General features: G+C 45.9%; 1 protein-coding gene across 1 annotated transcript in view; it reads left to right on the top strand.

Annotated features, from left to right (window-relative positions):
• The window catches only part of ADGRV1 (adhesion G protein-coupled receptor V1), a 786618-nt gene that overhangs the window by 549544 nt on the left and 218718 nt on the right, over positions 1-18356 (top strand). The window contains exon 84 of the mRNA XM_033919809.1: positions 11440-11556. Coding sequence (XP_033775700.1) covers positions 11440-11556 — 117 coding nt within the window. The remainder of the gene's footprint in view (positions 1-11439; positions 11557-18356) is intronic.

Genomic DNA, 18356 nt, shown 5'->3' with positions numbered 1-18356 from the left:
CCATGTGACCATCTCCTCCCTCTTCTCTTCCCTTCCATTCATGTGCATTATCTCTTCCTCTTCTCTTCTCCCCTTTTTTCCCCTTTCCCTCTCCTCCATGTATCCCATCCCCTCTTTCTTTCCACTTCCCCTTTGTATCCCTGTGCATTCTCGATGTCCAGCATTGCCACTCTGTATTAGTCCAAACAAACATTATAAGCAGCCCCACTACCTTGCTCTGGTATTATTTATTTAGCTCTTCCTAAGTGCAGCATCTCACCTACTCCCCCCTTCTTCTGCTTGTTTCATGCTGATCTTTCTTACTCTTTTCCATCCTCCTTTCCCTCACCATTTTGTGAATATGGCATCCCTCCCTCCCTGCCTGCTTACTTCCTGCCCATCCAATGCTCTTACAGATGACCATTTTTCTGGCAGTGATTCAACCCCAGGGACCTTTCCTCTGTAACAATTTTCTGTTGCCACATGGGAGGGACACTCAGAGGAAATACCTATGGGGTTGGCCAGAGAAAGTCTCATTGAACCACTGATCATCAAGAGCAATAGGGAGGGAGGAAAGGAGGGAGGGAGGAGGGATGGTAAACTTGTGAAGTGGGGAAAGAAGTGAGGGCAGGGAAATAGAAAGTTCAGTTTGACTGTGCAGGCTGCCTAAAAGGTCCCTGAAGGTTACACTTGGGTGGTGGGCCTTAGAAGAACAATGCCTTAAGAAGACATTTTACTAAGCTGCAGTAAGTGCTACAGCATGTTGACCACAGCTTAAAAAAGCTTATTACAGGAAATGCTTAGGCATCCTTTGGTAAGTTCCAAATCAACGTGCGCTATCTGCATGCTAATAAATATTTTTTTCAATTTTTTAATGGGGGAAGTGTGTCCAGGAGGCAGAGAGTGGCATTTCTACACTTGAATTTTGTTTCCCCTCCGGTTAGAGGATGTAAATTTAAAGACATCATCAACATCTCCTCTCACATCAGGCAGCATTATGGAGCAAAGATCTAGAACAATTGCTTATGTCTACTACTTATGGGGAATTTAGGAAACGCCTAAAAACATATCTCTTCCTAAAGTACTTAGGCAACTAACCTGCACAGTCTCATTCCACAATAACTCAGTCCCTCCTGCTCCGTAGGCCTCCTACCCCACCCGCAGCCCAGCCCGGCCCACCCGCATCCCGGCTGGCACCCCAGTACCTCTATGTTGGGAGCAGGTGGGGTGATCAGTCCCTCCTGCTCCTCCGGGTCCAGCGACGCATCTGCTGGGCCTTAGGCCCTGCTCCGGTGCATCATGTGATGCACAGAGAGGAACCTAGGCCCTGATTGGCTCAGGCGCCTTGGGTTCCTCCCCCCTTGGGAGGGGCCTGAGGCGCCTGAGCCAATCAGGGACTTCCTTAGGGCTGAGGCCTACAGAATAGGAGGGATTGAGCACCCCTCCTGCTCCCAACTTTTAGGTACGTGTCAGACTGGGCTGGAGGTGTGTGTGAGGGGGTTGAGTGTCATGCCGGGGGGAGGGTGTCGAGTGCCGTGCCGGTCGGGAGGGGGGGTGTTTGAGTGCTGTACTGGGGGTAGGCCGTGCCAGTTGGGAAGCGCTTTTTTTCATTTTTTTAAATAGACCTGATATTTTGTGGCCTAGTTTAAAAAACAGAAAGCTGGCAGAAGCCCTGACAGCAGTGACAGGAGGCTGCTTCTCCTGTCACTTCTGTCAGGGTCTGAGCATGCTCCAGGCTTGCTCTCTAGCGATCCTGGCCGTGGATGGGGGATGTTCCAATGATCGTCCCCATTTGCATTAAGGCCTTTTGTGAATTTGTCGGCCTACATGCAATCAGGAACGGATCGCTGACAGACTCGGGGATTAGTGAATCTAGCCCTTTGTAAGAATCAAAATTTCAAAGTTCTAAAGCCTAAAGATTATTAATAGTCAATTGACACAAAACAAATCCCCAACTTGTGAGGTGATACTTAAGTGTACATTAAGACTACAGGGTCTTTGGGGAGGGCCATCAGCTCACTGAGCGATTGATCTATCGGGTTTGCATGCAAATGATTTGCACCTCTATGCAAATCATTTGCATGTAAACTTGATAGCACCTCGATCACTTCTGGAGAATCGGCCAGAGAATCGGCCAACAGTGATCCAGTCGGTATCTTTAGTGCATCCAAGACTAAGGTGATTCATTTGCTAAAATGTGCTAATGGCTAATGAAAGTGCTATGTGCCATGTAGCCCGTAGATATACAATGGGTTATGCGCTAAATCCATCTTTGGTAACATTTGCTATAGGGCCTTTTAAAATTTCATTTTTAGTCTCCTTTATAGATTAAAGTACTGAATCTTTTACTATGATGCCCGCCACATACTATCACTTCAGGAAACAGTTAAAGATGCCTTTTCCCCTTATACTTCATACAAGAGGAGTTCCATTCCCTTTATCATCTTGGTCATTCTTCTTTGAACCTTTTCTAGCGCCGCTATATCTTTCTTGAGATAAGGAGACCAGACTTGAACGCAATACTCCAGAGTTTTGAAATGTTGGTACCTACATGAACTGTGTAAAAGATCCCACATATACTCCAGAGTAAATAGTTATTTAAAGTCTGTTTGACTTGAGTGATTGGTTGATATGGAATGAGCCTGGCCATATAGGAAAGAAAATTGATATGGTTCGACATAAAGGCAATAGAACCATTTATGCACTAATAAAATTTGTTTAGGTATTAAGAAAAGAAATTAAAAAGACGAGCTAAAAATGGTAATCTATCAATCTCACAGATCAGGAGAGTTGAGATAAATTTGGTAACACAGGAAAAAGCTGGTTTTGTAGCTCAATATGATGCTGTATTATTATATTAGAGGTTGCAGGAGCCACTTTTTACCTCTGGTAGGAATAAGGGCTAATGCAACAGCATAAATTATATTGATAATGAAAATCTATACCAAAAATACTTAACACATGCACAGTGCCCTTCTGAAGAAGTCATATATAGACTCATTACAATAAGAATTAAAATTAGGTCTTTGTCTGTCTTTTCTTAAGACATTTAATGATTTGTTAATCATAATGGGTTGCATGGAAATCAGTAATGATATATTTCTTATACTGCAAATTGTTACCTTTCTTATTTTAAGTGTCAAGAAATTGGGAATATGGAAATTACTTTAATAATCATAATGAATTTATTAATTTTGCAAGGGTTGGGTTATTTAAGTTGTTCCTGTTTCCTCTTTTATGGAGTATTTGCAACAATTAATATTGCAAATTCATACGTCCTTTAATTCTGGGAGGGCTCAGTTGATGATCATCTAATGGAACATGAGACCTCCACCAGTGCGTGTCCCCAGAATCACATCATTCTCATTTGGTGGGGCTTGGGTGCTCTTCCAGTTCCTCTCCATTGGTGCTACATTTTTTCTCCTCAAATAGCAAGGAATTATTACCTGCAAGCTACAGCATTCAGCTGTATTAATAAGAAGTTGCCTCCGCTGGGGCAGACCAGAGGTCCATCCTGCCCAGCGGTCCGCTCCCGCGGCGGCCCACCAAGGCCACTGCCTGAACAGTGGTCTCTGACTAATTTTGTAATTTACCTCTAATCCTGTCCCTATAACCTATAATGACATGGAGTTCCAGCAGAATCATTGACATTAGTTCCTAACTTAAAAACACACCCATGATCTGCCCCACTCATGGCCACTTGTAACTTTGCATTTTGCACTTAGGTGCCTAACTGTTGTAGAATCAGGCCTAGCAAGTTAGGCACCTAACTTTCCATGAACTCCAATTAGTGCAAATTAAGAGGTGACTTGCAGATTATTGGTGACAATTTAGCCTATTACTCAATTTAAGTTAGGCGCCTGCATCGACTATGAGCGCAGATTTAGCCACCTAACTTTATAGAATTTGTGAGTTAATGCATGGGCGCATTTTCCATAGCTTAAAGGGGTTTATGGTGGGACATTCTCAAGCATCCTGTAGTAATTTCCTGATCTGTGTATGCAAACTGCATGCTAAAAAATATCTTTATTTTATCACAGAGGGGGCATGTCTGGGGGGGTGGAGAGTGGGTGTTTCAGCCCTATTCAGTAAGCGCAACTACATTACCACATGCTAACTGATTAGCGCAGGACTAGCATGTGAACCATTACTGCTTACAAAATAGATGTTGGTAAGTGCTCACATGCTAATATTTTTTAATGGCCATGAACAAATAGCAATATTATCACTTGATAATTATATATTACCAAAACAAAAATTATAATTACCCAATCAGTCTCAAAAGAAATAAGTTACACCCAAAACTAGTGCAAAACAGTACTATATTTTTTATATCCTACAATTCTACGCGGATTACAAATTATTCTGGTACTCAAGCATTTTTCCCTATCTGTCCTGGTGGGCTCACACTCTGTCTAAAGTACCTGGGGCAATGGGGGATTAAGTGACTTGCCCAGGGTCACAAGGAGCAGTGTAGGATTTGAACCCACAACCTCAGGGTGCTGAGGCAGTAGCTCTAACCACTACACCACACAAAAGTACATTTGGTAGTGATGACTTGCCAGCATTAGATTCACAGCCAGCCTATCACTGCATTTCATCATCAATCCAACCTTGTTCAACTTGTACTTAATAGCTTATGATATATTTAAATAGTTTAAACAGCCTAAATCACTTTGGAGCCTTGACTGTGGGTTTCCGGGTTTGCCTGGGACAGTTTTGGAAATGGGTGTTAGTGGCAGGTGCTCAACAAGGCAAGGTTGAGCTGAGGAGGAGATATGCGGGGGAGTCTACAGGGCATTGCCCTTTCCCTTAAGGATACTCCCTCAAAGTGTCAGAACCATAGTCCCACCCAAGGGAGAAGTGACACAGGAATGCTTCAGCCAGAACAGCAGGAACTAGGAGGTATAAAAATTAGGGACACAGCCAGGTTAAATTAACCTGTTTAGCTATAGGGTCACAGTACTGAATATCGGCCAGGACCCACATAACTATTGTTGGCCCTGAAATCCCCCTTCCACGATCCCCTTCCTGCTATCCCAAAGAGCCTTTCCACCCCTTCCCCAAGCTCATGATACCTAAAGCCCTTCTTGCTTCCCCCCCCTCGGAATCAGGTCCCAACTCCCAATCCTCCGAAGACCTAGGTAGCACCTTCAGGTCTTCCTGAAATCCCTGATGGTCTGTGGGGTCAATGGGGACAGAAAAGAAGCCCCTCACACTTGCATCTTGTGGCAGGCCCTCGCAAAGGTCTATATTGAATGGAATTTAGACTGAATGGCAGTTACAACCTTAAACAAGCAAAAGCATAAAGGAGAGCCTGCATAGAGTAGCATTTCAAAACCTAACTGCTTTATGGGGCAGATTAGATGAACCATTTTGGTTTTATCAACCTCCATCTTCTATCTTACTATGCTTGCAGCAGCAAAGCCTTAAGAAAGTCTTATGGAACCAGAAGCATTTCCTGGAAACTGTTTACAATAGATGATAAAAAAAAGAAATATAAGCAGGAAGATGAAAGTGTGAAAGAATCCCAGGAGATAAGACAGTTTAACTGGAAGTAATAAAGTCCCCGCTAATGATTTATTTTAGCTTAGAAATTTAAAACATTAGGCTCATAACAAATTCTTATGGATTAAACATTAGGGAATTATTTTTCAAAAAGAATGCCAGGGCTGTGAAGGCACATAGGCACATATGTTGCCGCTGTATTAAAGAGGTGAAATGTAGAGAGCTGCACGGGAACGGGGCTTCCTCCAGACTCATGGGGATCATGTGGGGATGGTGCCTTCCTCTGACATACTCCCTCTCTCTTTTCAGGCTGCCAGAAGCATTCCTTCCTCCACACTCCACTTTCTGTCTGACGTGTTTTGTGTCAGAGGGAGGGCTGTGGGAAGAGAGGGAAGAATTGCTGTCTGCAGCTCTTCTTCTCCCCCAGACATACAGAAGTATGTGGTGGTCCAGTGGGGGCTTCGAAGTAGGAGTGTAGCCCTTTTGCACCTGCCTCCTCATGGTTGCCTTCTAAAATGGCTGCTGTGACTTCTCGTGGTATTACTGGAAATGCATGAGCACCTGGGAAAAGTCATAGCAGCCATTATAGAAGACAGCTATGAGGAGGCAGGAGCGAAAGGGTTGTACTCATATCTCAAAGACCCCCGCTGGACCACCAGGTACCTTGGTAGGTTGTGGGGGGAGACTGTCTTAAATATGGTGGCGGGGGCATTTAGGGTTGAGCTGGCATCATCCCTGAGAGGGTCATGCTCCTGCTCCCAAGATCTCCCCTCTCTCCCCCCCCCCCACCCGCTGGACCTGGTGCCCAGGAAGACCCTTGGGGGAGGGGGGAAATCATGGGTTGGGAGAGAAAAAAAAGGGTCAGGGTCTAGAGAGGGGATAGAGCCTTGGCTATGGATTGGGGGGATGAAGAGGGAGAGAAGAGACGTGCAGAGACCTAAGGAGGGAGAAATAAATATTGGCTGTTGTGGAGATGGAAAGGAATGCAAGAGGGAGGAATCATAGACATGGTGGAGGGGATGAAGGGAGAAATGCGTCATGGTGCTGGAGAGGGGTGATTGACAGAAAGAGAAATGGCCACGGGGCTGGTGGGGATGGGCAAAGGATACTGCACAAGTGCCAGGGGATGAGAGAGGGAGAAATGTTGGACGTGGCTGTAAAGGGGGGTGAGAGAGATGCACCCTCTCTTTCTCTCTTTTCCCACTCCCTTTGCAGCAAGGAGGGAATGAGAGGGAGAGAGATGGTGGACAGTGAGAGAGAGGGAGACATGTTACACATGGGGATGGAGGAGAGAGGAAGAAATGCTGTGCAGGAGTTTGGGAGGGGGAAAAAGAGGGAGAGTGATCCAGGATAGATGTGGGTGAGGATGCTGTACAATGGGAGGGAGGGAGGGAAGAGAAAAATGCTGGACTATGGTAGGAGGTAAAAAAGGACAGCAACCACATGAAGTATTTGCAGATGACAGGACAACACAAAAGAGAGAAACTGGAACCAAATTGATGGAAAAATAAATCTCCAGACAACAAAGGTAAAAAAAGGAATTTATTGAATGAAATATGTTAGCCTTGGGAAATGTACGGTATATAGCAGACGTCTTTGTATTGAGTTCAGCAGGACACAATGCATAACTTGTTTTATTTCTCTAGTGTTGAAGTACTTGCTGACCCTAGTTGTGGCTGGTGGGGACCTCCTCCATAGGTGGCCAGAAGAATTTCCCTCCACCAAGCGTAGTAGTCACTGAGGTGCCAGCATTAGTGACTCAGGGACACTGCTGCCTGCAAAGCTTGGCAAAAGGGACCCCTGGCCACCTTCAGAGTGATTCCTAAGCTGACATCGTTTGAGCGTCCTCATTAGCTAGAGTATTTATATTTACATTAGAGGCACTGGCAGAGACCCATTTATTTATTTCAGAATTTATATTCTGCATTTCCAACAATTCTATGCGGATTACAAAATAACATACATGATAAAATAAAAAACAAAAAGCAAATACAGAATAATGCAGTAAAACATAAAACCTCAAAGCACAAAATCCCAAAGCCGTAATCTTTCCCTCAAAACATCGCCCTCTATGCTAAAAAACCATGATCTGCAACAATTAATAAAGTATTTTTGCTTATTTAATTCAGTAGTTTAATTAAATGAAATAACTACTTCTGAAGTTTATGGGGATGGGCGGGGAAGGATCCGATTACAATGGGGACAGGCTTGATTTCTGTCCCTGCGCAACTCTCTATGACATGTAAACCTATGTGCTCTTATTAAATAGCCTACCCTCCTAGGCCGGAGTAATAACTGTGTATGTATATGTGCCAATAGAAACTGGTGCATATCTGTGTATTGTTAGAAGAAAAAGCTTTTTGTTATTGAACTTAATAAACATACAGGGGCCACAATTCAGAGTGGTTCAAACAGGCAGGAAGCACTCCTGCCCACTTAAATCACTTCTGGCTGCCTAAGATGGGATATTCAGCAGCACTTAACCGGAGAATGACGCTGAATATCACTTCAGAGCACCCAGCTAAAAAAATGGGCAGGTCAGGAGCAGTGCTGGAGGCGGCACTGGGGAGAAGCCCCAGGTTATGCAAGTGCGAGCATATTCAGTACAGGCACCTGCATAGCTAAGTGGCTAGATTTAGGACAGCTCAAAAGCTGGATGGCAGGGGGGCCCTATTTGGATATCAGGGAAGGAGAGAGGACAGAGGATTTGTTCGGGGTGAGGAGGGAGGACTTGGCACATCTCAGGGGAGGGGATCTAGTCCTCACCCTATATGTAGCTAGGGCCACATAAATTGCTTATGCCCGGCTGAATATCAACTAGGCCTGTATAAACTCCAGCAGCCTGTCCAGCACTGAATTTTGGGGCTAATTCAGCCAGTGATAGTTAGCATTTAAAAAACACTGACCATCACTGCCTGAATATTGGGCAGCGGGGTGGGAGGTGGGGGGACAGTATACAAAATTAAAAATTTATATTCTTGTCTGAAACAAAATAATGAACATTTTTCTTATTCCCACTCCCTTTCACCCTTCTTTTCTCCTTTTTTCATTTGAGCAAAGCAAGGAATCTAAGCTGTAATATGTTTTTATAACATTGAGACTAAAGATAGTAATACCGTATTTTCACGCAGATAACGCGCACCCGTGTAAAACGCGCACACGGGTATAGCGCGCAGAAACCACGATTTTATGTACAAAAACTTTTGTATACCGCGCTCACAGGTATACCGCGCATGCAGCCCGACTGTCCTTTCGCCCGCCCCGACTCTCCTCTGGCCACCCCGACTCTCCTTTCGCCCTCCCCGACTCTCCGTGCGCTGTCCCGACTCTCCGTTCACCCTCCCTGACTTTCCGTGCACTGCCCCAACTCTCCGTGCGCTGTCCCGACTCTCCGTTCACCCCCTTGAAGGTCTGTCCCCATCCTGAAAGCCTGATGCCCCCCCCGACGTCCGATACATCCCCCCCCGGCAGGACCATTTTGCACCCCCACCCCGAAGGACCGCCGACTCCCCGACAATATCGGGCCAGAAGGGAGCCCAAACCCTCCTGGCCACGGCGACCCCCTACCCCCACCCCGCACTACATTACGGGCAGGAGGGATCCCAGGCCCTCCTGCCCTCAACGCAAACCCCCCTCCCTCCAACGACCGCCCCCCCCAAGAACCCCCGACCGCCCCCCCAGCCGACCCGCGACCCCGCTGGCCGACCCCCACGACACCCCCACCCCCCTTCCCCGTACCTTTGGTAGTTGGCCGGACAGACGGGAGCCAAACCCGCCTGTCCGGCAGGCAGCCAACGACGGAATGAGGCCGGATTGGCCCATCCGTCCCAAAGCTCCACCTACTGGTGGGGCCTAAGGCGCGTGGGCCAATCAGAATAGGCCCAGGAGCCTTAGATCCCACCTGGGGGCGCGGCCTGAGGCACATGGTCGGGTTGGGCCCATGTGCCTCAGGCCGCGCCCCCAGGTGGGACCTAAGGCTCCAGGGCCTATTCTGATTGGCCCACGCGCCTTAGGCCCCACCAGTAGGCGGAGCTTTGGGACGGATGGGCCAATACGGCCTCATTCCGTTGTTTGCTGCCTGCCGGACAGGCGGGTTTGGCTCCCGTCTGTCCGGCCAACTACCAAAGGTACGGGGAAGGGGGGTGGGGGTGTCGTGGGGGTCGGCCAGGGGGGTCGTGGGTTGGCTGGGGGGGCGGTCGGAGGTTCTTGGGGGGGGCGGTCGTTGGAGGGAGGGGGGTTTGCGTCGAGGGCAGGAGGGCCTGGGATCCCTCCTGCCCGTAATGTAGTGCGGGGTGGGGGTAGGGGGTCGCCGTGGCCAGGAGGGTTTGGGCTCCCTCCTGGCCCGATATTGTCGGGGAGTTGGGGAGTCGGCCGGGCAAGAGGGCTTGGGCTCCCTCTTGCTCCGATCGTGGATGCGGGTGGGAGCGCGTGCGAGCGGTCGTTCGGGGTGGGGGTGCGAGCGGTCCTGCTGGGGGGGGTGAATCGGGCGTCGGGCGGGGTGGGAACTATGCTAAAAAATTTTTGTATACCGCGCTCACACGTATAACGCGCGAGGGGTATGCGCGGTAGGTAAAAACGCATATAACGCGCGCGTTATATGCGTGAAAATACGGTATATCTGCTACACAGCATAAAAAGTTCAAAATTGGAGTCTATTTTTGAATAAATCTATTAATTTTCTTCTTCACTGCTCTATGAACAAACATCCTCTCCTTTTGCAATAAATTTTGCATTTGGTTCCTCTACAATATTAATTACTTATCTTCAGTGGTGCACCATTGAGATGTCTTGGTAAAAGATTTTTAGTAGTTCTGCAGTAGTCCGGTAGTAAGCAAAAATCTGCAGAACTACTAAAAATCTTTTACCAAGACATCTCAATGGCGCACCACTGAAGATAAGTCATTTAAATCAATTTTTTTTTAAACTATTAAAGATTTATAGGTTTTAATAAGGAGGTAGGAAGGGTGCAATGATGTCTGGTATACTGCATACCACAATTGGTTGCCGGTATTAAGCAGTGTTTTTACTGAGCACTATAAACACATTTAATAAGTATTTTCATATAAAAATTTCTAATTATATGTGATATAGTTAATTAGGAGAAATCTGTATTTTATATTATTTCTCCCATTTTTTATAATTTGATAGATATCGCTAGTCATTTCAGTGGGAGATTTTTTGTACGGTTTATTTATAATTTGCATATACTACCAACCACACATCATAGGCATAGGGTAATCGGTGAGTCATGGATGGATCGGCTGCGTTACTTTAAGTTGTGTGCGTAATTATAGAATCAGGGCATTGATGCTTAAATTTAGGCGCAGGCATTTGCACCATATATTCATTGATGCAAATGGCTACTCCTAAATGTAGTAGCAGTTCCCAAGCATAAGCACTATTATCCCAGGCCAAGCAGGCAGCATATTCTCACACATGGGTGACGTCACCTTACGGAGCCCCGGTACAGACACTTTAAAAGTGCATTGCCACTTTAAGGGCTCCTTTTATCAAGGTGCGGTAGGGGTTTAACATGCGGAATAGTCGCTAACGCCTCCATTGACGAGGCGTTAGTATTTTGGCTTGCCGCGGGGGTTAGCGCGTGATGAAATGTCCGACGTGCTAACCCCCATAGCGCACCTTGATAAATGGAACCCTAAGTCTTTAGAAAGTTTGCAATGGCCCGCACCGCGCATGCGTGAATGCCTTCGTGCTCGACGTAGGCATGCGGCCTCTCAGTTCAGATAAGCCAGCTAAGAAGCCAACCAGGGGAGGTGGATGGGTTGTGAGAATATCTGCCTGCTGTTGCTGGATAACACCTGTTGCGTTAAGTAACTGTGCCTTTTGTGAATCGCACCTGCACAATTTATAGAATAGCGTTTTTTTGAGGTGCCAAGTTTGATTTAGTTTTACTTTAGAATTGAAAATAGATTTTGTTTTGCTTACTTCCAGGTTTCGTTTCTGACCTCTGCCTATGCAAGTCGAGAGCTGTCAGAGGAAAGTTGCTCGGCTCTGGGTTCTGTCACTCACTACCTTTATCTCTGCCAGTTCAGCTGGATGCTCATTCAGGTTGGTGCTTCTCCACTTACTATGCCCTTATGAGATTATTGGTATGCGGGAAAGTAAACAGTAACATAATTTCAGAGTACCAGTGATCAAATTTTGATCAAGGATGGCCATTCCACAGTAAGTAACACTTAGGGCTACTTTTACTAAGGCTTGCTAGCGTTTTTAGCGCACGCAGGATATTACCGCGCGCTACACAGCTAGAACTAATGCCAGCTCAATGCTGGCGTTAGCGTCTAGCGAGCATGGCAATGTAGCGTGCGCTGTTCCGCGCGTTAATGCCCTAACGCAGCTTCGTAAAAGGAGCCCTTAGGGAATATTCATCAGCAGTAATATGAAGCCTCCTAAGAATATTTACTTATGTATGTGTTCTTTGTGTTTGTTAAAGCTGAATAGCTTCTGCTGGATCAAGGACAAAAGCAAAGAAAACAGGAAGCACTCTTTTTTAGGACAGTGGTTCTCAATCTATGTTGACTTGTATAGCAAGCCCATGCATTCCTTAATAATTATGTGTGTCTGAGGAAAGGGCAAATCAGGGAGCCAGGTACCTGAATTCCTCTTAATCACTCCTTAATTTTGCTTCCTCCGCATCCCATAGTTAGATTGTAAGCCTGCTGGATAGGTAGGGAAACTTTATACATAGGGCTAGCCAGAAATCTACCACCTGCTCAAAAGGAGGCGGTAGCAGCTAACGTGTGCGGCAATTTAGCGTGCGCTATTCCGCGTGTTAAGGCCCTAGCGTGGCTTTTTAAAAGGACCCCTTAGAGTCCCTGCTTACTCTTCAGTGTAATCGCTTGGATATTCATGGGGAAAAGATGGTATACCAAATAAAGATAACCATAACCCTAAATGATCACTGTTTCAACCAAGCCAAGCTCAAAAATGATTTGGATCCTCTTGACCCCCTCAACTCCTCCTCCCAGAAATGAGTACTATTGGATCCTGAACCTACAGTACCTGTCCTCTCACTGTGATTACTGCTGCCCACCAGCCTGGTCTGGATTGTTGCATCCTATTCTCTCCCCTTTTTCCACAATCACTCTGCCATTGCTGACTGCAGAGACAGAGGAAATGGCTTAAGGAATATTCTCCCCCCTCAAAACTTCCTCCTCCTCTCAACTCTGATCACTAGGTGGAGAGATTAAGCTTTAAAAACAAGTTCTAGTAGGGGAAGAGGTGTTGAGATGGAAAAGAGAAAGAGGATAAGCATTGAATCAGCGGACGTGAAGAGGGACCTTGGGGTGATAGTGTCCGAAGATCTAAAGGTGAAAAATAGTGTGACAAGGCAGTGGCTGCTGCCAGAAGGATGCTGGGCTGTATAAAGAGAGGCGTAGTCAGTAGAAGGAAGAAGGTGTTGATGCCCCTGTACAGGTCATTGGTAAGGCCCCACTTGGAGTATTGTGTTCAATTTTGGAGACCGTATCTGGCAAAGGACGTAAGAAGACTTGAGGCAGTCCAAAGGAGGGCGATGAAAATGATAGGAGGCTTGCGCCAGAAGACGTATGAGGAGAGACTGGAAGCCCTGAATATGTAAACCCTAGAGGAAAGGAGAGACAGGGGAGATATGATTCAGATGTTCAAATACTTGAAGGGTATTAACGTAGAACAAAATCTTTTTCAGAGAAAGAAAAATGGTAAAACCAGAGGACATAATTTGAGGTTGAGGGGTGGTAGATTCAAAGGCAATGTTAGGAAATTCTACTTTACGGAGAGGGTGGTGGATGCCTGGAATGCGCTCCCGAGAGAGGTGGTGGAGAGTAAAACTGTGACTGAGTTCAAAGAAGCGTGGGATGAACGGTCTGTGTCTGTATATGGCCATTTAAGTGAGGATGGGCTGGGGAGGACTTCAATGGCTGGGAGGGTGTAGATGGGCTGGAGTAAGTCTTAACAGAGATTTCGGCAGTTGGAACCCAAGCACAGGACAGGGTAAAGCTTTGGATTCTTGCCCAGAAATAGCTAAGAAGAAAAAATTAAAAAATTTAAATTGAATCAGGTTGGGCAGACTGGATGGACCATTCGGGTCTTTATCTGCCGTCATCTACTATGTTACTATGTATGAAGGGTTTGAGAGAGATGTGGTGAGACTAGAGGACATGAGAATGAAGATATGAGCCTGGTGCAGTGGTCTTGCAAGAGGAGGGGAACCCTAAGAATATTAAGTGTCTTTCTTCAGCATAATTTGGATTGAGATTAGGTGGGGAACCAAAAATTGGATAACCACTCAGGTGACTGCATGGGAGGATGAGAGCCTAAACTATCTGTTATAGTTTTAAACTTAATTGTTACTGATGATCAGGGCCTAGTTCAGTCTTCTGTCCCACCTATCCTCTCCAAATCCCATTACCCCATGCACATCCCTTAATTTGTAGTAATTTATCTTAATTAAGAGAACAAGAGGGAGGTTGTCAGTCTCTTCTTACATGTTTAATGTACAGCGCTGCATATGTCTAGCAGCGCTATGGAACTAAGTAGTAATAAAATAACTTTTTTCCAGTTAGTGATGTGTGCACTCAATGCAAAGAGTTAAGAACATAAGAATAGCCTTACTGGGTCAGACCAATGGTCCATCAAGTCCAGTAGCCCATTCTCACGGTGACCAATACTGGCCACTAGTACCTGGCTAAAACCCAAGAAGTAGCAATATTCCATGCTACCGATACAGCTGGGGAGGTCATTGCAAGCAGTGGTGTAGTAAGAGGGATATGAGGGGGGGCAGTCCACTCCAGGTACCATCTTGCTAAGGGCGTGGCACCCCTCCTCCTCTCTCCACTGCCCCCCGCTCCTCTCCTTGCCATACATGCATATGCCCCTTGCCTTCCCCAGTACCTTTTTTACTTCCCTGGCGTGAGGTTGCTGCCTGCTTTGGCATCAGAGCTCTCTCTGATGTCACTTCCTGGACCTGCGCCTAGGAAGTGGTGTCAAAGAGCGAGCTGACACCAACATGAGCATGCAGCTCACACTGGAGAAGTTAAAAAGGTATAGGAAAGAGAAGGGGCACGTACGTGGCAGGAGTGGCGGCGGAGGGGTGCCACTGCCCTGAGCACTGTTCATCCTTACTATGCCACTGATTGCAACAGTCAGCCGGTTCAAGGTTTGGTTGACGCCAACTCAGAGGAAGTGATCCATCAACAAACTGGAACTATAGGCCATATGGTTAATGCCAGAGAAGTTGGAGAAATCCCTGGAAGGTAAGGCAGTCAGTCTTCTCAGATGATGTCATAGAGGTTGCTTATATCAATCAACAAGGAAGCACCAATAGTACTCTGCTATGTCTAGAGACCCAATTGTTGTTCAGATGGATGGAGGCCCAGCTGCAAGCAATATCCACAGCACTTGTAGCAGGAATTAACAACGTGCAAGTCAATTTTTTCAGAAGGCAGATTATACATCCGGGAGAGTGTTCTTTGTCTCCAGAAGCCTTCTAAAGCATTGTGCGATACTGAGATCGTCTAACATTCAATTTGATGGCCATGGCAAAGAACAAAAAAGTGGATTTTTTTTACAGTAACAGATGCGAGCCTGGAAGTGCTGGATTGGATGCCTTAGTTCAACTGTGGACAGAAAGGACCATCTCCTCTGTGACCCATGATAGGCTGAATAATCCGCAGGATTGCAAACCACCCAGGGGTGGTAGTCCTGGTAGCCCTAGATTGGCTGCGGCGGTACACAGATTTGATTTGTCTATAGAGGGACATGTGTCTCTGGTTCACAGTACATCCAGAGCTACTGACTCAAGGACCAGTTGTCCTAAAATACTGGAACACTTTGGCCTTATGGCATGGTTGTTGTTGTTGTAGTTATTGCTTCTTTCCTTAGAGTCAAGAAGCCAACCACAGTCTCAGCTTATGCTAAGGCCTGGGAAATGTTTCAACATTGGTGTGTTAAAGACAAAGTAGAACCTTTGCAAGCTCCAATCTCAGCAGTTCACCAAGTGGGACTCGAAAAGGAGCTAGCAGTCAGTTCTCTCAAAGTATAAGTGGCAGATATATTGTGTTTCAGAGCACGAGTGAATGTCTCCTTGGCCTCTCATCCAGATAGAGCCAGATTCTTGAAGGGAGCTCTTAGACTGCGTCCACCTGTTCGTCAACCCGTTCCATCTTGAAACCTTAACTTTGTCCAAAAGGGTCTGACCAAGGCCCTGTATGAGCCTTTACAGCAGGCGTCTTAGACGTGACCCCTTGGTGAAGACAACCTTCTTAGTAGCTATCACATCAGCAAGAAGAGTCTCGGTTGCAGGTATTTTCCTGTAGAGAGGGCGTAGGGGTTTCCTTGTGTATGGTGCCTTCCTTTATGCTGAAGGTAATTTTGGCTTTCCACATCAATCAAGAAGTATGATTGCCAGCATTCCACTCCACAGGGCTGGATAATTTTTTTTTTTTTAAGTTATGTGTTTGCTGGATGTGTGTAAAGTAATACTTAGGTTTCTTGAGGCTGCTAACGAGTTTCATCTCTACAATCATTTATTTATGATCACCCATCAAGCTAAACTGGGCGAACCAATATCTAAGGCTGCTATCTTTAGATGAATTCTCATGGCCATCGAGTCAGCTTACATTACCTGTGGGAAATAGCCACCTATATTTTTGAGAGCACATTCAACAAGAATTGTTTCTACATAGGCAGAGGCCTGGGCAATTTTGCCTGAGAAGATCACTCTTAATACTTTTACAAAGTTCTAACATAAGAACATAAGAACATAAGAAGCGCCATCTCCGGATCAGACCTTCGGTCCATCAAGTCCGGCGATCCGCACACGCGGAGGCCCTGCTAGGTATACACCTGGCTTATTTTATAGCCAACTATATCTTTATATGCCTCTCTCAAGGAGATATGCATCTAGTTTGCTTTTGAAGCCTAGGACTGTCGATTCCGCAATAATCTCCCCTGGGAGAGTATTCCAGATGTCAACCACTCTCTGTGTGAAGCAGAACTTCCTGATATTAGTCCTGAACTTGCCCCCCCTTAGCTTCATTTCATGTCCTCTTGTCCGTGTCAAATTGGACAATGTAAATAGTTTTTTCTGCTCTAATTTGTCGATTCCTTTCAGTATTTTGAAGGTTTCGATCATATCCCCACGCAGTCTCCTTTTCTCAAGGGAGAACAATCCCAGTGTTTTAAGTCGATCCTCATATTCCAGTTTCTCCATACCCTTCACTAGTTTAGTTGCTCGTCTCTGCACCCTCTCCAGCAGTTTTATATCCTTCTTTAAGTAGGGAGACCAATGTTGGACGCAGTATTCCAAGTGGGGTCTGACCATTGCCCTATAAAGCGGCATTATAACTTTCTCCGATCTACTCGAGATTCCTTTCTTTATCATGCCCAACATTCTATTTGCCTTATTTGCCGCTGCCGCGCATTGTGCCGACGGCTTCAGGGTCCTATCTATCAGTACACCCAGATCCCTTTCTTGTTCACTTTTTCCCAGAGTTGCACCTGACATTCTGTACTCGTATTCCTTATTTTTACTGCCTAAATGCATTACCTTGCATTTCTCCACGTTGAACTTCATCTGCCATTTCTCCGCCCATTTTTCTAACCGACACAAGTCGCTCTGGAGTTCCTCACTGTCCTCCTGCGATCTGATTGCCCGGCAGAGTTTTGTGTCGTCTGCAAACTTGATGATCTCACTGGATGTTCCGTTTTCCAGGTCATTGATATAAATATTAAAAAGGATCGGCCCAAGTACCGAGCCTTGGGGTACACCACTAGTCACTTTCTCCCAGTCGGAGAACTTCCCATTTATGCCCACTCTCTGCTTCCTGTTTTCCAGCCATTTGCCTATCCATCTTTGTATATCTCCCTCTATGCCATGGCTTTGTAGTTTCCTAAGAAGTCTTTTGTGTGGAACTTTGTCAAATGCTTTCTGGAAGTCCAAGTATATTATGTCCACCGGCTTTCCACTATCAATTTGCTCGTTCACGGTCTCAAAGAATTGGAGTAAATTCGTCAAACACGATTTCCCTTTCCTGAATCCATGTTGACTGGGTTTCATCAAGTCATGTGTGTCCAAGTGCTGAACTATGCTATCCTTGATCAGTGATTCAATCATCTTGCCGGGGACAGATGTAAGACTCACAGGTCTATAGTTGCCCGGTTCTCCTCTCGATCCTTTTTTGAAAATTGGCGTGACGTTCGCTTTCCTCCAGTCGTCTGGTATCTGACCTGTTCTGATTGACAGGTTTGCAAGTTTTTGCAGTAACTCTCCGATTTCGACCTTCAATTCCTTCAAGACTCTCGGGTGAATTTCATCCGGTCCAGGGGATTTGTCACTTTTAAGTTTGTCGATCTGGTAGTATATCTGATCTAAGTTCACTTCAACTGTGGTGAGGCTGTCCTTTATTTCTCCTGTAAACAGTTTCTCCACTTCAGGTATTGTTGAGGTGTCCTCCTTCGTAAAGACAGACGCAAAGAAGGAATTTAGTTTGTCTGCGATTTGTTTATCTTCCTTGATGTACCCTTTTCTTCCCATGTCGTCCAAGGGTCCCACTGCCTCTTTTGCAGGTTTTTTCCCTTTCACGTATCTAAAGAAGGGCTTGAAGTTTTTGGCCTCCTGGGCTATTTTTTCCTCATAGTCCTGTTTTGCATCCCTCACCGCCTTGTGACATTTCTTCTGTTCATCTTTATGTTTGTTCCAGGCTTCGGTTGTCTTCGTGCATTTCCATTTTTTTGAAAGAGTCCTTCTTTTCTTTTATGGCTTCCTTCACCTGTATGGTAAGCCATGCTGGTTCTCCTTTGCCTTTAGTTCTCCGATCTTTGGAAATCCTCGGAATGTAGAGATCTTGTGCTTCTGCAATAGTATTTTT

The sequence above is a fragment of the Geotrypetes seraphini genome, chromosome 1, assembly GCF_902459505.1.
Source record: "Geotrypetes seraphini chromosome 1, aGeoSer1.1, whole genome shotgun sequence".
NCBI lineage: Eukaryota > Metazoa > Chordata > Amphibia > Gymnophiona > Dermophiidae > Geotrypetes > Geotrypetes seraphini.
This window is presented reverse-complemented; position numbering and strand designations above follow the sequence as displayed.